General features: G+C 35.0%; 1 protein-coding gene across 1 annotated transcript; it reads left to right on the forward strand.

The window, feature by feature from the left end:
• Window positions 1-2,875: 2,875 nt before the first annotated feature.
• On the forward strand, window positions 2,876-4,063 carry LOC127093059 (LOB domain-containing protein 29). The gene is made up of 2 exons (XM_051031957.1): window positions 2,876-3,219; window positions 3,452-4,063. The coding sequence occupies exons 1-2, from the start codon at window positions 2,929-2,931 to the stop codon at window positions 3,878-3,880; spliced, it is 720 nt and encodes a 239-aa protein (XP_050887914.1). The 5' UTR covers window positions 2,876-2,928; the 3' UTR covers window positions 3,881-4,063.
• Window positions 4,064-25,118: the final 21,055 nt, after the last annotated feature.

A 25,118-nucleotide genomic window follows, 5' to 3' on the forward strand; every position in this document is an offset into this window, starting at 1 on the left:
CACACATACACAAATTTTTTAGAAGCCTCTCTAATTTTATAAAATCACCTAAAAGATTTTACACAAGTAACTAGTTTGTTACTAGCTTGGTTATACCTTTAGGAGTGTTATTTATAATAGACAATATATTGCCACATTAGGGTTAATCAATTACCACCTTTGCAAGACATGTTAATCGTTTAAGAGTGTTTGGTGAGTTTGAAAATCTTCCATATTTGGCCTTCATAATCAATTAGACCTAGCACATAAATGATGATGAGAATTAAAAATCTCATGGATTTTTCCCTTTTGAGCTATATTATCTCCTATAAAAGGAAGGCTTTTACTCATTTAAAATCACACAAGAATTCATATTTCTACTATCCTTTTCTTATTTTATTTTATACATTCCTCTCATATTTATATTACTTCACTAAATTCGCCTTAGTGTCTTATGAGTGAAAAAAGTTCAGAGAGTTTTTGTTTGTACAAGTGTTCGCGCTTAAGTGTTCTTCATTAAGAGTGCAATTCTCTTGTTTGATATCTTTAGATCTTAAGATTGTTATGGTAAAATCTATATTTAGTTTTTGAGATTTTTCTAATAAAAACTCTGGTTTGTTTAGGAGATTAGTCAGTAAAACCTCTCTTTGGTTTGTGAGCTTAGCCATCAAAAGCACCGTTTGATATGGAGGATCCTATATAAAACACCTTTATAACTCCCGGTGTAATCTCTCAATCCACATCTCTTTTTATACTTATTATTTAATTTTATTTCCTATCTAAATCACTTTTTCTATTTCCTGCTGCTTTATATCTACATTAACATACATTATTTTTCAAAGTAAAAGTTTTTAAAAAAATAATCACGATTTCCGTCGTTCACTATTCACCCCCTTGTTGTGGTTGGAGTCATTTGTTTTAGAAATGATCCCTTCCTTAACATAAATAAGGGAATTCTTAAAGTGTTGAAAGGATCTGGGTAATGATCTCAACAAGAGTAGATCCTTGTCCCCATCCTTAATCTTCACCTAAATATTCTTAAGATCATCAATAATCTTGTAAAATTTTGACAACTACTCCATTATTGATTTGTTGTCTACAATTTGGAATGAGTAAACTTGTTGTTTCACACACAACTTGTGAGCCAAAGATTTGTTCATATAAAATGAATCAATAAGTAGAGTTATTATTTCAGACACAACCTGTGAGCCAAAGACTTGGTCATATACAATGATTAAAATTTTCCTCACACTGAATATGCATTCTTCTTCCTGGAGACTTCCCTTAGAGCTTTTGAGACACAAGATAATGACACTTCTAGCCTTATCCACTATCTCGATCTTCTATGCTTATGTTAGGTATGCAAACACTGATGTGTCACTCTTCAATACTTCAATACACTTTCGTTGAGTTAAGATTTTGATAGCAAACATGCAAGTGATACATATTTATAATTGTTGAAAACCAACAAATCCATAATAAGACAAAAACATAACCCATAAACAGACATAGACAAGAACTAAAAAAACGAAGACCAATGCACACAAAATGATGAAACAAAACTTAACTCCGATAAAACGAACAACCCACTAGACTTGCACCCACTGTCGCGCCACCACCATCCTTTTACAACGCCGTCCACATGCAAGTCTCACTATACCATATGGCATCTTCATTGACTTTCATGTTAATTTCTATTATCTACCATCTTAAAATATATTTTCTTTCTCTTAATCACTAAATATTTTAAGATATATTTCAACAAAACAAACACCGTTTAAAAATCACATTCATACTTATTAATCTCTTAAAGACATAAGATATAATCTTAAGATTTAATGTCAACAAATATCAATCAAATATCTCTTAGGCAAAAGCGAATAGCATATTATATGTTAAAGAATTTTAAAATAAAATATTTTATTTTGTGTTATACCAGTAAAAAAAAATTATATTATTTGAAAGTTGATAAAAATATCTACAATATCATCCAAATTTAACCTCTAAAAATAAATGCTACAAATTTAAGATATAATAAAAAATTTTGACTCATACTAAATACTTTTAGTGATAATATCTTGAATTATAAATATTTTTTTAATATGATTCTTGTATTATTTACATGATAGAAATATATTTTACAATAAAACTAAATAAAATTGTTTTAATTATCATTACTCAAAAGTTGACTATTTAGTTATACTTAAAAATTTGCAGACCTAATAAACTTTCCTTAATTTTCTTTGACTAAGATTAACTATAATCTTAAAAGATAAGACAAATATAATAACCAATATTTCTACACTAATGGACTGAAATAGTCTTAGGTTTGATATAGTAGTAAATTTATCTTCTAAAACTTTTATGTTTATTTCTACCTTAATACAGCATTTTGATAGCTTCAGAATTCTTAGAAATCAATACCACAAAAGTGGATTTAAGGGAGTAGATTATTCACCTAAGAAACATGAGAAAAAACCTGGAGATAATCCTCTCCCCTCTAGTAAACAATTATTAACTGACAGAGTTCTGATTCTATTTTCACATTCTCTCAAACTCCAATATAATATGTATATACATGTACTTGTGTTGCGGCTATATTTATATAAGGTTCCAGCACATAATAATCAAACAAAACGGATTTGGTTAATGCTAGTTCATTTGTCGTATAAGATGCTGAATGGAATCTCATTTTTCAGATGAATAATAATAATCAACTCTCATTAATAATATGTGATCTCATTGAATAATGATGTTTAACATAGCAATTTTTATAAGAGAAATAATGAACATTGTAGGCCATTAAGGGAACAAAATGTTATTGATTATTCATTATTCTAATCAACCATTCCTCTTTCTCTCGTGTATATAAAGATGTTAATAATGATTATGACTTACACAAAAACAAACCTCTCAAACCTCAGATTAAAGTCTTATTAGTTAATTAACATGGCTGGTTCTAGTTCTGTTTCTGGTTCTCCTTGTGGAGCCTGCAAATTCTTGAGAAGAAAATGTATTAGAGGTTGTGTTTTTGCACCTTATTTTAGTCATGAACAAGGTGCTACACATTTTGCAGCCATTCATAAGGTTTTTGGTGCAAGCAATGTCTCAAAGCTTCTTGCTCAACTTCCTATAAGCGATCGATGCGAAGCCGCGGTTACAATCTCTTATGAAGCTCAAGCTAGACTTCAAGATCCTATTTATGGATGTGTTTCTCATATCTTTGCCCTCCAACAACAGGTTTCTTAATTTCCTTCTAGTCAATATATTTTGAAAATCAAAATAATATATTCTAAAGAATATAATCATTATTACAAACTTTTTATCATGAAAAAATATTTATAATGCAACCACATACCAAAGAGTATGTGATGTTGCAGACCGCAGTTTAAAACCATGACACTGATCTAATACGAAAATAATTCTTGTATTCTATGAAGTAAAAGGTGTGATTAATTTTTTGATTTTGTAGGTGGTTAACTTACAAACACAACTGGCTTATCTCAAAGAACAAGCAGCACAAACATGTATGAATAATTCATCTACCAGTGAAAACCCTAATGAAAAGTCAACTCCTCATACTCTCCCTCAAGATCTTCAAAGTTGGTTCAATGTGGAAAACTCTAATAATTACCAGCATGGACAAGAATTTCTCACTAATAACCTGTCTAATATTTCCTTAACAACACAATGTTATGGTAACAATAACAATAGCCACATGGATCTAAACCCTATGAGGAACTATGAAAATTCAAGAGTCATGGAAGAAAACAGTTCATCATTTTCTAGCTTTGAGGAAAGTACTTCTAATTCCATATCTTATGACATGCAAACAAATAGGAGGACATGGGGTTTTGATGATGTTGAAGACCTACATTCAGTTGCTTTTAGATATAGTTGATTAGATTTATGAATCTTAGTTAAATGATTTAGTGAAACAAGTTTATCGATTTCGAAAAGCCGATCGCCAAATCGGAACAAGTCTCTTTATGAAGTTTTCAGTCTCATATCTTAAATACAATAGGTTTTGCTCTGAAATATTTGGAATATTACTGAGATATATGAGAATCCCAAAGTAACAGAATGTATCCTTAAGAATCTAACAGAAAATTATTTTAACCCTACTCTTGTTTATGTTTAATAAATTATGGTTTAAGAAGAAAAAGCAGATAAAGGAAGAGTACATAGTTGGCACAGATACATTTATCTGAATGTTGTTCTGACAAAGCTAACTTTGTTGCTCAATGATAATACATATTTATTTCATTTCACCCACTCACCTTTGGTTTACAGATACCAGATGATAGGCACGACTGCACGTGTAATACATAATGATATTGATAAAGAATTATATGAAACCTTTTAGAAGTATTATCAATGTTTTGTAAGTTTTAAACATACTGTTAAATAAAAATGTACTAACCTGGACAACCTTAATTTTTTTAAAATTTTCTAGTTATATTAAATGTATTTAATGCTTCTAGGTGTTTTTATTTTTGTAATGTAAAGTTTTACCTGAGGGTAAAAGTTAAGTTAGTTCGAAAAACAAACACTTTAATTAATTTTGAGAACAATCAAGATAAATGGATTATTATGTTTTTTTCCTAACTATTTGACTCTAACAAACCTCGAACTTTGGAGAATAGATATTACTATATTTTTTTTTGTACCACTTCACTTTTACATATTTTGTGTTTGAGGGGTTCTTTCCTATTTTGTGTTTAACGTCGATAGTCATATTAAAATCTAGTATATCAAATGTCATTTAGTTCGGTCCATCAATGACCAATCTCATAAATGGAACAAAAAGGTCTAAAAGGATAACATATAAGGTCAAACGTGAGCAAGATGTGAGAGCAAGCTCGCCACGTCATCCAACAAGTTTGGGGACGACTCGTCAAACACATTCCCACCATCAACGAAACTACCATTAGGGAAGCCGAACAATTACAAATCTCATTGACCGACTAAACCCATGTCTCATATATTAAAGGAGTTGGTTATCCATCACACTTTATCATAATTCAAATCAGGCTCTATGTGTCTGGGTTTATAGGCAATTAGACCACATCCCTCAAGGAAGGATCGAGACTATATATATCAGTCCAAAGAGCTAGGTCAAGAGACATCACTTTTTTATATATCAGAATCCTAAATCCTTCATGCATGTCTTATCGTAGGTAGGGTAACCTCTATTGTACTCAGCACAAGTATAGTTGTTGTCCACTGCTTGCTTTGGTAAAACTGACCTAAACCACTTTGTTTCCTTAAATTTATAGCTTAACTCATCTACCATTTCTCATTCTCCCCATGAGAAATACATTCAATTCAAGCGACGAAGAGGTTCTAGTAGGGATACATGCAACGATGGATGAGCTATATCGTGAGAATCAAGCCCCCACATGCTAGAGTTTAGAGCATCCACCAACAACATCGAGATGGCAATGAACAAAAAGGCTCATCAAATGTCATTCAATTGCAGTCTATCAATGACCCATCTCATAAATGGAATAGAAATGTCTCTAAAAGTATAACATGCAAGGTCAAATGTGTGCAAGACGTGGGAGAAATCTTGACACACCAATCTACATGTTTGGGGATGACTCATCAAACACGTTTCCACCATCAACGGAACTACCATAAGGGAATCCGAACAATTCCAAGTCTCATTGACTGACTAAACCCCTGTCTCCTATATTAAAGGAGTTAGTCATCCTTCACGCTCCATGATAGTTCAAGTCAGGCTCAATTTGTCTGGATTTATAGGAAAAAAGATTGCATCCTGTTAGACATGTGACTTCATACACAAGAACAACGAGGGATGCATTGTGTGTTTCAGAAAAACTTATGTCTGAAAAACATTTTGGATCAAGTTAAGTGTTTAAAAGCATTTTAGAAATTTTTTGAAAGTAAGCAGCGGAAAATAAAATTTAGTAAGTAAAATGCGGAAAGTAAAAGTTAGCAGAAGAGAGAAAACACCAAAAGTTATAGAGGTTCGATCAAAAGAAAAAGACCTAATCATTTCCCCAAAAAAAATTCTTAAGAGTATCCAATAATTCTTAAGAGCTTTTAGTAGGTTGATCTCTTGAACATCCTTATACAAGGAAAATGAAGTTTGTGGCTAACTTCCAACCAAACAACAAACATGTAGAGAAGCGATGAGACTTCCTTCCAAATGATGAATTGAAGTGATTAGTCTTCTTTCCACAAGAAACTTGGAGTAATTAGTTTCAAGCTTCAAACCAAGATTTTACATAGGTTGATCTTGAACCTGGGAGAGCTTTTAACACTGAGCATAGCTCACAAAATGAACCTTTATTTTATATCGGGCTAACTAAGAACCTATGAGATTTTAACACCTAGCTAACCAAGAACCTATGAGATTTTAACACCTTGCTGATCTCGAACCGGAACAAGATTTTAACACCAGGCTGAGATTCACTACTACAAATAACACATTTAACATCGACCGCGAAATGCATTTAACCTCGGCTACACAGGCGAGGTAATGAAGGGCGGCATGAAAAGCAATCATTTGTCACCTCAGTGTTTTTAAAACCGAGGTTAGAAATTAAAAGGTTGTGGGTTCGATCCCCAACATCAACATTTTTATTATTTTCAGAGCTGGATGGCACGCCCAATATTAACACTCGGTGTTTTGTAGAACTGAGGTAATATCTCAATGTTATTACCTCGGTTTTATGTAAACACTGAGGGGATAAGTTTTTTTTGTACTGTCGTTTGCATTTGTATTACAGAACCATTAACAGAACCATATTTCTGAATATAGAACCACATTTTGCAGATTCCTGAAACAGAAATTGTACATTTTGCCAATTTCTCAATCTTAAACATTTCACCACAAATATTCATTGATTAAACCAAATACAAACCCAAAATGTCACACACTTTATAATTTTACATCAAAACTAAAACAAAGTATTATGAAACAAAAGCATTACCAAAATGGAAAATTTTGTAGGTTGTCCAATAGGATTTGTCACTGATCCTTAAGCACCTATACTTTGAACACCATTTAAAACTAATTAGGTCAATCAACAATAACTTTAAATATATAGTACAATGATTAAAAATGATTATTTAAAAATTGTAAAGGGATATAAAACATTTACTTACTAGTTTTCCTATATTTCCTATTCATGGTCATGATGAATAGCATGTATATCATCTGGATCATTTTCTTCAGATGCTTGACGTACATATGTTGCTAAACAAGGCGTCTCATAGTTAAAATCTTGATTTTCATCAATACTATTGGTAAGATGTTTACCTTGAATAACATTTGCAAACAATCTCTTGAACCATGAAATTATCAATAGGTACTACATCACCTTGATAAGAACATCCTTGCTGGTTGCACAATCATTATCATCAACACCATTATCTCTATTCTTGTAGCGGACTCCCCTTACCTTGGGCACTCCTTCAAGATTTCAAAATCTTTCCTATATAATATGCAATCATTACGACATGCATTTATTTGACATAGTCCAAACCCATTGGACACAATATCTTTTTGGCCTCATAAGTACGGTTTGACAATGTGTTACCTTTAGGAAGTATTTCTTTCAACAATTCAAGCAATTCAAGCAATTCAGTGAGACTTTTATCTGTCCACCCACCCTTGCCTTAAGATTAAATAGTATTAACACAACTGACAATCTTGTAAAAAACTTACATCCCGGATACAACGAATCTTCCATGTCTCTTCGTAAACTATCTACCACATTAGCATTCTTGAAAGCATCAACTCCAATATTATGAATGATGTCTTCTAGAGTATCATTCATAACTTCGTCATCTTCAACTGTATGTGACATAGGTTTGTTTTTTGTCGCTTCACCATGTCATACCCATTTCATGTAATTTTAAATAATTCAATCACAACCACAATGACTGACTGAGGTAACATATTCGACGTAAAATTTATAAAAAAATAAAGGCTTCTTTTTGGTTCCAAAAAGAAGAAAAAAAATTAGAGAGTATTTATCTCGGTTTTAATGAAAATCGAGTTAACATATCCGACGTAAAATCTATAAAAATTAAAGGCGTCTTTTTGGTTCCATATAAAACATAAAACTGGAGGAGCTGGGAATCGAATCTCAAAGTGAGAGGTCAACGTACGCATTACCTTCTAAACTATCATCTTATCAGTTAGGGTTTCACCACAACCCTTCATGAGATGGACGAGATTCTTCACTTTTGACATATAGCCTATAATCATTTCATCTTCTCCCATATGCAGCAATTCATATTGCTGTTGCAAAGTCTGCAATTTGACGACTTTGACTTTCTCACCTCCGTTATAGTACTTGACAAGAATATCTCATGCCTCCTTCTCCGATTCAACATGAGATATCTTATCAAAATTCTCTGAATCTATCGCCAATTGAATGGAGTATGTGGCCTTGCAGACTTTCTCTTTCGCCTCCTTGTGCGCGACTCTCTGAGCATCAGTTGCATTCTCAACAAATTCAGAGACGCCATTAGTAACTACTTCTTGAGTTTCATGAAAACTGAACAAGGACTGCATCTGTTTTCTCCATTGAATCAAATTCTTATCGTCAAGAATTGGAAGAGAATTCAGAATGTCGTTGGTGTCATTCATCTTTGCAACAAACACGATTAACAACCCACAATCCCGAAAACACGATCACCGACGTGTGATTCTTGAAAACACGATAAAAAATCTAACTGAAACTTTAGATACCAATTTTTTAGTGCGTGAGATATTTTTAGTGAGGAGAGAAAGAATGAGATAGAATGACAATAAGAATTGATATTATTGAATGTTGTTGTAATATACAAACTGAATTACAAAGTATCTTTTTGTATACACCTAAGTGACTTGACTATTAAGTAACAAATATAACAATCCTAAACCCTAATTATCATTTGGGATTGAGCCACACACAACTTGGATTATATCATATCTCAACCATCACAAACCCATTCTAAGTCATCATTAACACAGGTTCGCTCCACTTTTCCTCCAAGTCAGTCTGATGATGAAAACTCTTATGCCAAATGAATGTAGATGCATTAATTCTATTGCTACCCCGACCTAATGATGGACTTTACCTATGCCTCATTTTGGATACTAAAATCAACTTGGAATAGTGGAATTCATACAGTTGGGATGAGTCCAACCACCAACTACTCCCTTTGATTTGAGAAACATTCTTATGGATTTTTGGGACCAGTGGGACTTTCATACTAGACGCTGACTCATTCTCCCATGTATTATTCATTTTCTTCCTAACTTTTAAAAAATTTAATCGATGAATTCATAATTAATGAAATATATTTACTTTATTTCTTGAAACTGCTAATTTTATCAATAACTATGACTGAACCCGAAGTTGGATTGGCGCCTCCTCTTAAACTTAGAGAGGAGGCGCCAATTGGATTGGCTAGGGCTCTTGGTGTTGCCAATCCAACTGGCGCCCAAGTGCAAATATTAAAGGGAGGCGCCAATTGGATTGGCACCTCTGTGTGTTTTGTGATTTTTTTTGAAAAAAAGTCTACGAGATAGATAAATTCAAAATCGGACCAATTCATATTAACATTAATTCTCATTTACACAAAAAAGACTAATGTTGATGACCGGGATCACCTAACCGACCTCCGGTCCCATATCCCCTAGCTACCCGAACCTTTGGCCCTAACCCACGTTGATGACTCACCCTAGGTGTTTGAGTATCTGAGGGCCCAGGAACATCACTACCAACTGCAAGAGGTTGCCTGTTGAGATAGTCAGACAAATCATTGTAGTCTTGTGTATGCATCGAAGGTGTATCGCCATAGCCGAGTTCATGACCCATGCCAGAGTAATTGGGTTGTGTTTGAGTTGTTAGAGGGCGACCAAGACGGTTGAAGGGAGACATTGGTGTGAATGATGCGTCGAGGAAAGGTTGGAAAGACTGTTGTGGTGTTTGGTAGACATATGATTGTTGAAGGTTTCAGTTTTGAGATGTTTGGGCTTCTTGGCTATGGTAGGAGGAGGGACGGTTGATGTTAAATGATCGTTGAGTGTTTTGGCTAAGGCGGCTTTGGTAGGGTAATATGTTGGATGCGAAGCGATGTTGGGTCTCTGGTTGATGATCTAGTTGGTGGTGGTGGTACGTGAAGGAGAATTGCGATCCAAAACGCAGCGGAAATTAAAATTTTCTCCTTTAGAGATCCTTACGAATGGTCATGATCAGTGATAGAATATTTACCTCTTGTGACGATTGAAACCTTTGGTGCAGATCTCTTGTGACAATCAAAACCTTTGATGCAGATCCACAGAGCGATCACGAACGTTGAATGATGACAACGTCTCTACTCAGTCAACACGAACGGATTCCTTCAATCACAGTGCTAGCTGGTACAAATGAAGGCTTTGAGTGAGTGAGTGAGAGAGAGAGAGAGAGAGAGAAAACGAAAATAATACAACCGCTATGAATGCTTCTACATAAGGGTTCTATTTATAGAACCACTTGTGTGGGCTTCAAGCTAAAAAGCCCACTTAAGTATATTTTGGCCCATATTTTATAATATGCCCAAAATCACTTAAGCCCATGGTACCTTACCATATTTCGTATTCTACTCAAGTACACCGTACCTTACGATGTTCTATAATTCACTTAAGGGCACCGTACCTTACGGTATTCCTTAGTTACTCTATCTCTCTTCAATCCGTCCTTTGTGTGTGACCTTGTAGGTTTTCGTGACGTTGGCAGTTATATTAAATCACGCATTTAACATAATAAACAGTGAGCGGTATCTAGCAACACATCACTGCTACCCAAGACACGAAAATATCATGTGATCTGGCAATTCCTTCTGTGATAATACTTATGTGTATAATTACCCTTTTACCCTTATGTCTATATTGAACACAAGGCATAGACCGTGTCATCCTTGTCCAGTTCAATATCGGGCCCATAGACATTTATCCTGTTATACAGGATAGGCAAATTCTATCTAGGTCACTCATGTCCCTCAGCATGCTTCGTGGAGTACCCATCAACTGTCTTTATGGTTATCCAGTTACGGACAACGTTGGATCAGCAATAAAGCACTCGACTCTACATCTAGGGTCCATAGTGGTTTCAGGTCGAAGAGTGGTATATACCATTATCACCATGAGAATAAATTTATGACACTTTGCATAACTTTCTATATAGTATTCTCATAGCGGGTCAATCCGGTATAAATATTACTCCTAATATTCATACCTATGTTTAAGACTTGATAACTCTTTATCCATGATCCATGAGATGTGATCATCAGTCTACAAACATAATAGTCTTAATGCTTTAATGTTATCCCACTTCACACTAAAGCTCGACTACGGATACTTTAAGAATAGTGTCCTTATGTTTAATGTGTTCTCATGATTAAGTCACACTTAATACATTAAACGGACTATCTATTCCATGGACTTTATTAATCAACCATAATAAAGAAAAATCATTTTATTATTAATAAATAATTCGATACAAGTACCAAAAGTATTGGCCTCTAGGGCTTACACCAATAGTACGAGGTATGCTCTTGGTATTATGGTTAGGTGTATGACATGTTAGGGTTGTATGTTTGTGTGTTTGTGGAACGGAAAGTTTGATGGATAGGGGGTTGTGAGTAGCTGGTCTGACAATGTTGCTGGGGGTTAGATGTTGAGGCCTCTGGTGTTTAAGTTTCCTGGTGTGGGTCGTATATGTACATATCCTCGGCAATAAACTCAAAACTAAGCGATTTGTACCAAGCCATATAATTATGAATTTATTATCCACCGACCAAGATATTATTATCCACCGACCAAGATATCCTCGGAAACCAGAATGTGTGTGTCTCGGGACGCCATCTTTCACATAACGCAAGAATGAATTTATTATCCACCGACCAAGATATTATTTTGCTTATATGCCCAAAATCGGCGAGTTTGGCATACAGTTGAATCATCGGATCCATGTGTACGTATTTGTGGACCCGAGTTCGAAACCTTGAAGCATCCTATAAAAGAAACATCAAAACACGTTACTTTATAAAAGATAAACAAAAAAATTAAGTATCGTTATTAAAAGGTATTATAGACAAATAAAAAAAGAATTAAACGCTTATATAAGTTGCTATGTTTGCAACGGTTCCTCTGTGTGATTCACCCATTGTGAGGAGAGACATTTTGTCGGAGATGAAATAGGTTGTTGCAGATGAAAAAGTTAATATTGTTGAGGAAGAAGTGAGTGTTGGTGTGGGAAGAATGTAAGAGTTTGATGTCTATTTATAAGGTGTGACATGCAAAAGTGTGGAAGCTTGGAAAATTATGATTGCATGTGCTAGCCAAATGAATTGGCGCCCATGTGCATTTGCTATAAGCTAGCGTCAATCAAATTGGCGCCTCCTTAGGCTCATGCATGACACACTTTGACCTAGCCTGGCACATGCATGGCTCTGCATGCTTGGTTATGAGGTCTGCATGCAATACATGATGTCATCAATTGGACTAGCGCCCATGTGAAAGCATTACAAGCTAGCACTAATCCAATTGGCCTTAGGGCTTGCATGTGTGACACGTGGTATCCCAAAGAATTGCGTGCTTGACACTTCACTTCAGTCTTGCTTGCATGTTTGACACATCACTTATGTCTAGCTTGCATGTTTGATACATCACTTCTGATTTGCTTGCATGTGTGACACATCACTTCTGTATAGCTTGCATGTGTGACACATCACTTCTGTCTAGCTTTGCATCTTTGACAAATAACTTACCTATTTAAGTGTCTTACTATCTACATCCAACAACCAACACAAATTCATCTGCACCAAAACATTAATTTTCATCTGCACAAGAAATATTACAATGTCATCTTCACCAAAATATAGTATCAATGTTCACTACAATGGTGAGACATATGAGTCTGAGTTATACAGGTTTTGTTTTCGAAACACCGATACCATCCGACTTACGATCAAGAGAAATTCAAATTTCTTGCATTTGAAATAACGAATTAAATCCTGCATAGGATCTGGTATTGTGTCAAAGATCACATATCAAAATCCAATTTTTTTAGAACAGTTAATGCAAATTTTTCCCGTTGAAGGTACGGGATAATGAAGATGTTGAATATATGTTTGTTAGTTACGAACATTCTAGTTGCAACTCTATTGAGTTGTATATTACTCTTCAACCAAGTATACCATCTCAGCAATCTCAGATCACTAATCAAGTTGAGTTTGATGAATTTTATTCAGAAAAATCAGATGACGCCGACCCAGAAGAAGAAGCAGAAGTCAATGTTGTTGATGATGAAGAAGAAGAGACCGAGACACAGGTTGATCATATGTTGAACAACAACATTGAAGATGATGATTAACCATCGCCATTACCTCCAAGTCATGTATATAATCCGCCTGAACATATGACAAACATGGATCTGAATGATGATGAAATCTCCAACAGTGTTTTTTATAACCCATATCCACAATCAAAATGCGAGTTAAAGGTGGGAGACATGTTTCTCACTAAAGAAAAATGTGTGCGAGCAATCAAAAAATTTCACATGAATAACTCTGCTGATTTCACTATGAAATGCACTGATTTGAGAAGGTATGTCATCGAATGTCGTAACATCCTTTGTAAGTTTCGGTTGGCTGTGTCTCACAAAAAGAAAAGTGACTCTTAGGAGATAGCTTCAATAGACCCACCTCACAGTTGCATTGCAACTAACGTTGAACAAGATCATCGTAAATTAAGCGCTACATTGATATGTCAAAACATTTTTCCGCTTGCTAACAAAGACTCATCGGTGAAGGTGATTATAATAATATCTCATATCAGAACAAGATATAATTATACTCTATCTTACAAGAAAGCATGGATTGCAAGGACAAAGGATGTTAAACATGTATTTGGAAACTTGGAGGATTCATACAAAGAATTGCCACGGTTTTTATGGGTCCTAAAAATGTACATACCAGGAACTGTTGCAATTATGGAGACATTGCCAGCATTTACCCCAGACGGAACCTGTGTTGCTGGAAATAGAATATTTCACCGCCTCTTTTGGGCATTTGATTCGTGCATCAAAGGTTTTGCATTCTACAAACCTATTATTCAAATTGATGGAACATGGTTATACGGCAAATACATGGGTACTTTGCTTATGGAGATTGCATAAGACGGTAACAACAATGTCTTTCCCATTTCCTTTTCTCTGGTTGAAGGTGAAACCGCTGGTGGTTGGGGTTTCTTTCTTCGACATCTCAGAACACATTTGGCTTCACAAGCCAATCTCTGTTTTATTTTTGATAGACATGTTGTCATTGAGAGTGCTTACAATAACCATGACAACGAATGGCATGATCCTCCTTTTACCCATGTCTATTGCATTAGGTATCTCACACAAAACTTCATGCGTGCAATCAAACATTAGAACCTTCACAAAAAAATGGTGAATACTGGGTATGCTCTAACTCAACTGTCATTTCAATATTACCGTGATGAAATTAGACTGTCTAATGCAGATGCAGGAAGATGGGTGGATAACATACCAATAGAGTAATGGACAAGGGTATTTGACGGAGGTTTTCAATGGGGCCACATGACAACAAACCTTGTGGAATGCATGAACGGTGTATTCAAAGGCATTAGAAACTTACCAATAACCGCTTTGGTCAGAACAACCTATTATAGGTTGGTTTCTACCTTCGCAATCAGAGGTGAAAGATGGAGTGGAGTGTTAATGTCGGGTCAAATATTCAGTGAAAGTTGTATGAAAGTGATGAAAGAGTAGAGTATCAAAGCTAGCACACACGCGGTAACAGTCTTTGACCGTCATAGACAAAATTTCAGTGTACATGAAATAAGGGACCACAATGAGGGGAGGCCAAATTTATCCTATGCTGTCAAACTAAACAAAAGTTGGTGCGACTGTGGAAAGTTCCAGGCTTTCCGTATTCCTTGCTCCCATGTCATTGCGGCATGCGCACATACTCGTCAGGACGCTTACAGCCATCTATCTGATGTTTACAAGGCCATTACCGTCAAGAATGTGTATAACAAAAGCTTCTCAGTGCTACCAATGGAGGAATATTGGCCTCCATATGAAGGTGACATAGTTTGGCACAAAGATGAGATGCAAAGAAAGAAAAAAGGATGGCCAAACAACACGCGTATTAGAACAAAAATCGATACGACTGATAAAATGATAAGACTATGTAGTATATGTCATCAACCAGGACACAATAAGAACAAATGTCTCAATCTAAGAGCAACATACGCATCATAAGATAGTATCCCCTTTTAAATTTTGTAACCTTGGATTTTTATATATTATTATCTTTTTGTTACAACAAGGTCAACAACAAACATCACTACAACATAAGCAAACTTAAAACAAAACATTCCTAACTGATTACAACAATCAAACTGATGTCATCTCGTTCAAACATCATTTCTCTAGCATCCTTATCAGTTTTGACTCGCACCCAACCAAATATACTATCGAGTCTCTCAATGCTTCTAATTTTTTTCCCTTCTGGTATTTTTCCATCTAACCAACGAACCAGTTCCCTCTTCAGTTGATCGAAACTAGTGATGTTCTAGAAGAGCATCAACATCGGAGGTTTGTCTCTCGAATAAACCATCTTTCAATAGCGCCGACAAACACCAAATATGTTTGCAAAATGATGAAATGAGATGTTGAAAAATGATTCACACAACACCTCTATTTATAACACAAAAAATTGCACTTTACACTGAGGCGTCAGACCAATTGACGTCTCCTCTTCAAACTAACACATGGACGCCAATTGGATTGGCAGCACCATGTGTTGTAGCCAATCCAATTAGTGTCTCCTCTCTAACTTTAGGAGCTGACATCAATTGACTTGGCGCCTCCTCTAAAAAGTGGTTTAAAAGTGGGTTAAATTGAGATTTTTTTTGAAATTAGGATTATTTTAGAAAAAAATTTAAAAATTAAAGTTATTTTGGTAAAAAATTCTCCGAAATTGCTCTTTTTAAGTCCTAATTTTTTTTTAACAGAGCACTAATAGTAATCTCACTTATTCTATAAAACATTTTTACATGGGACTTTTGAGTTGTTCTAAAATTTGAACAGACTTACATTATCATAATTTTGACGCCACGCTAAGCTTGATGATTTTTTAGGTTGGTTGTCTCATGCCCAACCTAGTGAAAAACATAAGCAAAGTACAATATTCTTGGTATGAGTGCATTTGTATGTGTTACGTCTACAAAACTTCCATACATTCTCAATTGATTTTACTTGTGTTGTCTACACACAAGAAGGAAAGGCTTTTTATGTAACCTTGAGCCTTTATGCTTGGCAATTTAAAATTTTATCCTTTTGAATTAGTTAACTTCTAAATTAGAAGCATCACTAAGAAGAGACTATGAAAGACTAAGTGGATCATTGTCTAATAAGCTACAGGTTGCATTAGAATCCAGTAGGTCAAAGTTTTATAAATGTTTGAGGACAAACAACAAACCACCTTTTGGAAGATCATTGTATAAGGCATTGAGGAGTCGATGTTCAATGAATTACCAGTGTTGTAATTTCTCTATTTTATCATATTCTATCTTCTAGGATAATAGTAGCTATTTTCATTATTGTTAGGGATGAGCTTCTAAAATTGAACTATCTTTACTTTGAATTGAGTTTGTCAAATACTATTTTACTATTAATGTATGGTTTATCATAAATAGGTGGTTAATATGTTATTTACTAATTGATCACTTGTAAATTGTTTAATTTTCTTTTTTTAGAATGGAACTTTGATGTTTAATGCTTGATATAAATTCTTTTTTTTTAGAATGGAACTTTAAACGAACAACTTAGTTTTGTTTGCAAATTACTACATACCTTAGAGTATCTTTGGATTGAGTAACCAATGAGATTTCATTATTTAGATTTCTAAATAATGGATGAAATAGAATGCAATATGAAGGAATCCATTTCATCAAATTTCATTCAAATATGTATTTTTTGTTCCATCCAATTTAGGATGTATGTGATAGAATGAGATATTTTAAATAAAATAATCAGAAAATGGAGTGGGATTTATATTCCATTCCACCCTATTCGGTCATATTCTATTATATCCGGTCATATTCCATTCCGCTCCGTGATTAAATTATTTAATAAAGAATCAAGGAGAAATAATTTAGAAAATCAGTAATTATACGAGATAGTAATTTCATTGGAATGGTTAATTTAGATTACTAGGATAGTAATTCCATGACATTTTTTAATCATAATATTCTATTACAAGTATTTTATTTTTATTTATCTATTTTAGTAACATAACCACTCATGGAACATTTTGTTCAAATAATTGAGAAAGTTGAAACTCATTAAGATTGGCAATCTTTGAGTTTGGCATTCAGTAGGTTTATCATTTTCTATAACTTACGAAGATTTAGTATATTTGATAAAATGAAATAATATACTATAATTTGTGTCTTTTATTTATTTTTAAAGATATTTATTAACATTACATATTAACAATTATGTATACTATATTATGTGGATAAGAACGATTGAATTCACTGTGTTATACAATACAAAAATTAAAAACATACATGTATATACATTGATCATACTATAACTTTAACAAGATTTATATATAATATACATACTTCCTGTGAGCATAATTCATGGTTAAGAATAAGAAGCCAAGAAAAGAGGAATATCTCTTATTCATCATCGGTGAAAATAGCAACATCAAAATAGGAGGAGTTTTCTATTTATTTATTGGTAATTGAGATATGAGATATTTTCTATATAAGAGAGAAAAGGAAGGAAGAGAAATATTATCAAATCATCTTCTAAACACAAAACACAAAGGATAGATTGTTAATCTTTGAGAGAGGATATTAAACACAAAGAGAGGTTTATATTTCTTTGTGAGAATATATTCTTTTCTACGACAAGCTTGTGATTTGTACAAGTTGTCAGATATTATCCTTCATAAATTAAAGAGTGTTTCACCTTGAGGACGTAGGCAATTTGCCGAACCTCGTTAAATTCCTGTGTCTCATATTAACTTTACTGTTCCTTATTTGTCGAAGATTCCGTAGTTTAACTGAACAGTTGGTATCAGAGTCAATTGTAAAATTATAGAGTGGTAAAACTTTATTATTATTTTTTTGGCCAAGGGAGATAATGGCTTCTACTAGTGGAACCGTTAAAGTTGGGAAATATGAGATTGAGAAGTTCAATGGAAAAAATGATTTTTTCTATTGGAGGATGCAAATGAAAAATTTGCTAATATCTCAAAAGTTACACAAGGCGTTGTTGGGTAAGGATAAGAAACCCGTAGATATGAAGGATAGTGATTGGGAAGAGCTTGATATGGAAGCACGCGCTGCCATAATATTATGTCTTGAAAGAGATGTCGCATTTATGGTGGATGATGAGGGAACCGCATCGGGTGTGTGGAAAAAGTTGGAGGCGAACTTCATGACGAAGACCCTAACAAATAGAATCTTTATCAAGTCACAGTTATATACTTGCAAGATGGACGAAGGTATTTCACTCCGTGATCACATCAACAAATTTGATAGGATAATTTTAAATTTGAAGGATATTGATGTGAAGGTTGAAGATGAAGATCAAACTCTTATGTTTTTGCTTTCTTTGCCGAAATCATATGAGAATCTTGTTCAAACATTAATGCTTGTGGGTGATACATTAACCATGGATAAAACTAGAACTGCACTTTTAGCGGATGATTTGCGGAAGGTGGCAACTAGTAACATGACAAGTGGGAGCAATGAACAAGCACAAGGTTTGTTTGCAAGAGGACGGGGTAATGATCGAGGAAATAGCAAGAGGGGAAAGTCTAGATCAAAATCTAGATCTCTAGCGGAAACTCGTTGTTACAAGTGTGGTGAGCTTGGGCATTGGAAGAAGGATTGTCGTAATAAGAGGGTACAATGGAAGGACAAAAACAACAAGAATAAGGGAGATCAAGATGTGAAGCACGAAGCTAGTGTAGCTTCAGGTGAGTGGGGCGGAGAATTTATTCCATTACATCTGAATATTCAAGCAATTGGATTCTGGATACAGGATGCTCTTATCATATGTGCCCAAACAGGAAGTGGTTCACTTCCTATAAGGCTATAAATGGTGGAACCGTTTTGATGGGAAACGACCAAGGCTGTGAGACGGTGGGTATCGGTACAATCAGAATCAAGATGCATGATGGAATTGTCAGAACACTAATGGATGTAAGGCATGTCCCTGATTTGAGAAAGAATCTTATCTCTCTTGGTGTCTTAGAATCAAAAGGTTGCAAGCTAATTGGTGAGAACGGGATTCTAAAAGTTGTTAGTGGTTCTTTGCTGGTGATGAAGGGGATTCACCAAAGAAATTTGTACCATCTTGTTGGCAGTATAGCTACTGGTGACGTAGTGGTTGGAACAGCTGGAAGCAAGAAAAATCAAACAGAGTATACTAGGCTTTGGCATATGCGCCTTTGACATATGTCGGAGAAGGGTCTAAATTTGCTTGGTAAGAAGGGATTGTTGAAGTATATGAAAAAGCCTTGCATGGAATTTTGCGAGCATTGTGTGTATGGAAAAGCACACAGGGTTTCATTTTCAACAAGTAACCATAAAAGTAGAGGAATACTAGACTACGTGTATACAGATGTTTGGGGTCCGGCTAAAGTTTCTTCGAAAGGGGGTTCCAAGTACTTTGTCTCGTTTGTAGATGATTACTCAAGATATGCTTGGGTGTATTTTCTTAAGCATAAGAATGAAGTGTTTGAGACATTTAAGCAATGGAGAGCAATGGTTGAGAACAGAACAAGTAGAAAGCTAAAAACTTTGAGGTTTGATAATGGCACAGAGTACACAGATGGCGCTTTCAAGAAGTTTTGTGATGAAGAAGGCATTGTTCGACATTGGACAGTTAGAGACACACCACAACAGAATGGAGTTGTAGAAAGGCTGAACCATACACTACTTGAGAAGGCTAGATGTATGCGCTCCAATTCTGGGTTGGGTCGTGAATGGTGGGCTGAGTCGGTTACCACAGCTGCTTATATTGTGAACCGATCTCCACATTCGACATTGGATGGAGACACTCCTTTTAAGGTGTGGTCAGGAGAACATGCAGATTATGGAAGACTTAGAGTGTTTGGTTGCATTGCTTATTATCATGTCAAAGATAACAAGCTTGATAATAGGGCCAAGAAGGCAATTTTCTTGGGATATGGAAGAGGAGTCAAGGGTTATCGACTTTGGTCTTTAGAGGATTCTAAGTTTGTAATCAGCAGAGATGTTACTTTTGATGAGAACTCCATGGTTGGTTTACCAAAAACGGATGTATCCAAAGGTGGTGATGTTGTAACATCAAAATCTCAAGTAGTTGAGATAGAAGAACTGAAGACCAACCAGATTCTACTCATGATCAAGAGGCTTATGATGACACACATTGTGAAGAATATGATGATCTTGAACGTGAGAAGGTCCAGCAGGAAAATGCACAAGTGCTACAACAACAGCAACAAGAGACCTTGGCTTCCACTAGGTCAAGGCGAGGTTATAAACCAGTTCAGAGGTATGGATCCGATGAGCCTCTGAAACATTATGGGCAGGTAAACTTGTTAGAATATGCTCTCTCGGTGGAGGATGATGAGCCGATCACCTTCAAACAAGCTATCAAAGATTCTGATAGGGAGAGATGGTTGGTTGCTATGGAGGAAGAGATGGAATCTCTATATAAGAACAAGACATGGGAGGTAGTCTAATTGTTTGAGGGAAAGACTACTATTGGTTGTAAGTGGGTGTATAAAAGAAAAGCAGATTCATCTGAGCTCGGTGGTACAAGATATAAGGCAAGATTAGTGGCTAAAGGTTTTGCACAGAAAGAAGGTGTACACTACAATGAGATATTTTCTCCGGTGGTAAAGCATACTTCTATTCGGGTGCTTATGAGCATTGTTGCTCATGGTGATCTTGAGTTGGAACAACTCGATGTCAAAACAGCCTTCTTGCACGGAGATTTAGATGAGGAAATTTACATGTATCAACCAGAAGGATAAAAAGTAGAGGGAAAAGAGAGTCAGGTATGTCGCTTGAGGAAATCCTTATATGGATTGAAACAATCCCCTCGACAGTGGTACAGGCGATTTGATTCTTTTATGATAAAGCATGGTTTCTCCAGAAGTGATTATGATTGTTGTGTATACATTCAGAAGCTTCTTGGAGGTGAATTTATTTATCTCTTATTATATGTGGATGACATGCTTATTGCTTCAAGAAGCATGTTGGAGATAAATAAGTTGAAGGTCGAACTTGGTAAAGAGTTTGATATGAAGGACATGGGTGCTGCTAGAAAAATACTAGGTATGGAGATAAGAAGAGAACGGAAAAGTCGTCGATTGTTCTTAAGTCAGAAAGGATATCTTGAGAAGGTTATCAATCGATTCGGTATGAAAAATGCTAAGTCGGTGGCAACTCCATTGGCACAACATTTCAAACTCTCTAGTAAGCAATCTTCAATTACAGCACAAGAAAAGGAACACATGAATGGTGTACCTTATGCAAGTGCATTAGGAAGTTTGATGTACGCTATGGTGTGTACACGTCCAGATATTTCACAAGCAGTCAGTGTTGTCAGTAGGTTCATGGCAAATCCTGGTAAGGCACATTGGGAAGCAGTAAAATGGTTATTGAGGTACTTGAAGGGTACTACAAATATCGGACTATGCTTTGGTGGAAATACATGTCAAGTAAGTGGTTTTGTGGACTCGGACTATGCAAGTGATATAGATAAAAGAAGATCTACTACTGGTTATGTTTTCAAGATATATGGTTCTCCAATAAGTTGGAGATCAATGCTGCAAGCTACAGTTGCACTCTCAACAATAAAGTCAGAATATATGGATATGGCAGAGGGAGTAAAAGAAGAATTATGGTTGAAAGGTCTTATGTATGACTTGGGAATGAAGCAGGATAGTGTGGGTCTGTGGTGTGACAGTCAGAGTGCGATTCACTTGGCTAAAAATCAGGTCCATCATGCTCGTACTAAGCATATTGATGTTAGATATCATTTTGTTCGAGATGTCATAGAGGATGGTGACATTTCTCTTATGAAGGTATACACAAGTGACAATCCCGCCGACATGTTAACTAAAGTTGTTTCAGGCAGTAAATTCCAGCACTGCTTGACATTGCTTCAGATTGGCCCATGTTAGTTTGCCCAATAAGGGCATGGCCCTTCGAGGCGGTTTTGGGTGAGGTGGAGACTATATGGAGGACAAGTAGAACTACGATTGGCTTGATCCCGATCAAAGGGTACGTAGGCAATCATGTGTATAATGATGCAGCCCAGATGATGATAAAAATTGGTATGCCACAAGGTGTTCTCATTATTCGTCCAAATTTTGAGGTCTTTCAAATTGTGTACAAGGTGGAGAATTGTGAGCATAATTCATGGTTAAGAATAGGAAGCCAAGAAAAGAGGAATATCTCTTATTCATCATCGGTGAAAATAGCAACATCAAAATAGGAGGAGTTTTCTATTTATTTATTGGTAATTGAGATATGGGATATTTTCTATATAAGAGAGAAAAGGGAGGAAGATAAATATTATCAAATCATCTTCTAAACATAAAACACAAAGGATAGATTGTTCATCTTTGAGAGAGGATATTAAACACAAAGAGAGGTTTATATTTCTTTGTGAGAATATATTCTTTTCTACGACAAGCTTGTGATCTGTACAAGTTGTTAGATATTATCCTTCATAAATTAAAGAGTGTTTCACCTTGAGGACGTAGGCAATTTGCCGAACCTCGTTAAATTCCTGTGTCTCATATTAACTTTATTGTTCCTTATTTGTCGAAGATTCCACAGTTTAACTCAACACTTTCATCATGCCAACAAATATCTTGGGAAGAAAACCTTTTGTAAGCAGATTTATTATCATTAAATTTATATCAACATGTCAAAATTATACTTTATGTTTTTGCACTTTGTTCTTTGACTGACAAGTACTTAAGTTCATGTGTTTTCAACACCTTTGTGAGAGACACACCACATATTCACCAAAAACCTTAAGATGATAGGTGAGTGGATTCTGTTACTTATAAATGCTCAAGCCTCCATATTTCCAACCAATGTGGGATTATTATCTATACTACTCACACTTGATATATTCTCAACACTTCCCCTCAAGTGTGAGTCCACAATGCTCCCCCTCTAGTGAAAGCTCTTCTTACTTTCACAAATCCTTATACCGTATGGAACGTTTCTTATTCACTACACTGGTGTCGTTGACTTTCGATACAAGTAAGTCGGTCCCTTTTCTCGAACCAAAGGCTCATGATACCATTTGTTGGGGGAGTTTTTCACTAGGGGGCATTGAATATTATGGGACTTCTTTATTTAGAGAACCATCTTTGTGAGAGACACACCACATATTCACCAAATATCTTAAGGTGATAGGTGGGTGGGTTATCTCACTTATAAATGCTCAAGTCTCTATATTTCTAAGCAATGTGAGACTATTATCTACACTACTCACACTTGATACATTCTCAACACGTATCATTCTTAGAGAATAAGATAGCTATAAAATTATCATAATAAATTCTTAGTGGTTAAACTACATTCTCAATAATAGCAAGCTCTATGGTATAAGTAGCATTCATAATATTGTTCCTCCAATTATTAGAAAAATATATGCAAATGTGGATTTTCTTGAGTCTACACATCCTATAAATTCTGGATCTAAGTAGCCAACCAATTCAAGATGATTTGACCTTCTATTCAAGGGCATGTTATCTTTAGTGTCTTGTAAGTACATAAAAACCTTCTTTACAGTCTTCAAGTGACTAGTTTTGGGATTACTTTATATCGACTCAACATTCCACCAATAAAATGTATATGCAGATAGGGGTGACAAAACGGGTCGGACCCGTCGAATCCACCCGTTTAATCCACCATTTTTTAGGGTCGGGGCGAGGTTTTTGCCTCAGTGTCTTAAGTTGCCTCGTCCACTTAACCCACTTTTTAAAACGGGTCGGGGCAGGTTTTACCCGCGGATTTTTTTTTATTTTAAATTTACTTGGAATTAAAACAATATTAACGTAGTTTGTACTATATATCTCCTTTTAAAACAATCTACATTTCTTCAAACACTGATATATATATATATATATATATATATATATATATATATATATATATATATATATATATATATTATACATAATCACAAACACCTCCTTTTGAAGACATTAATTGGTCTTTGCTTCGTTCTTCATCTTCACTCATAGTAGAAAAAGTCTTTATAGCAAAACATAGAGAATTCATTCTTTTCCATTTTCTATTTCTCGTTGCCATTGGAGTTTGGTTCTAAAGCTTTAAGGTGATTTTTGCACAATGGGGTTTGTTTCTCATTATGGTAATAATGTTTTGATTTGTATTTTGTTCTATTTGAGTTATCGTTTTTTTACACTAAAATATTCAACTAAGTGCTTATTATTTGTGTTGATAATTATTAAGTAATGAAACTTTGAGTTTACTTGGATTGTTTCATTTTTGAGATGTTTTCGTTGATAAATCTACTGATTTTGATGTGGTCGTGCTTCATGGTATATTGTTTGTTTTCTGTTTGATAAAATGTTTCAACCAAACTTTATTCAACAAACACAAGTTTAAAACTCAGATTCTTAGTTTTACGCATTACACTTGGAGATTAACTTAGTTTTGGAACTAAATGTCCTCCTCTTTATCATCATTTGTTTGGTACCGCCCTTATTTGTAGTTGTCATAGCCTAATCTTTTTGGGCATTTTAAAAATTTTCGAGTATCCGACTTTACTGTACTTTCCATCATCTGTATATCATAACATGTCTTTCATCTCATAATGGCTAAAATGTCGACCAGAATAAATCTTCGGATCTACCAACAAACCGGTTGAATCGTTTCTCAAATGTACGTAAAATCATCGAGCGAAAAATTTAAAGATCGGACTTGCATACGTCAGTATTATAATCTACGATTCTCTTAGTTTAATCTGGCATGGTCGTTTTTATTTTTCAACTACTTTTTCGAACTCATTTTGATCATCCTGAGCCTTTTCAACCGAGCA

Source organism: Lathyrus oleraceus, chromosome 6 (assembly GCF_024323335.1).
Source record: "Lathyrus oleraceus cultivar Zhongwan6 chromosome 6, CAAS_Psat_ZW6_1.0, whole genome shotgun sequence".
Taxonomy (NCBI): Eukaryota; Viridiplantae; Streptophyta; class Magnoliopsida; order Fabales; family Fabaceae; genus Lathyrus; species Lathyrus oleraceus.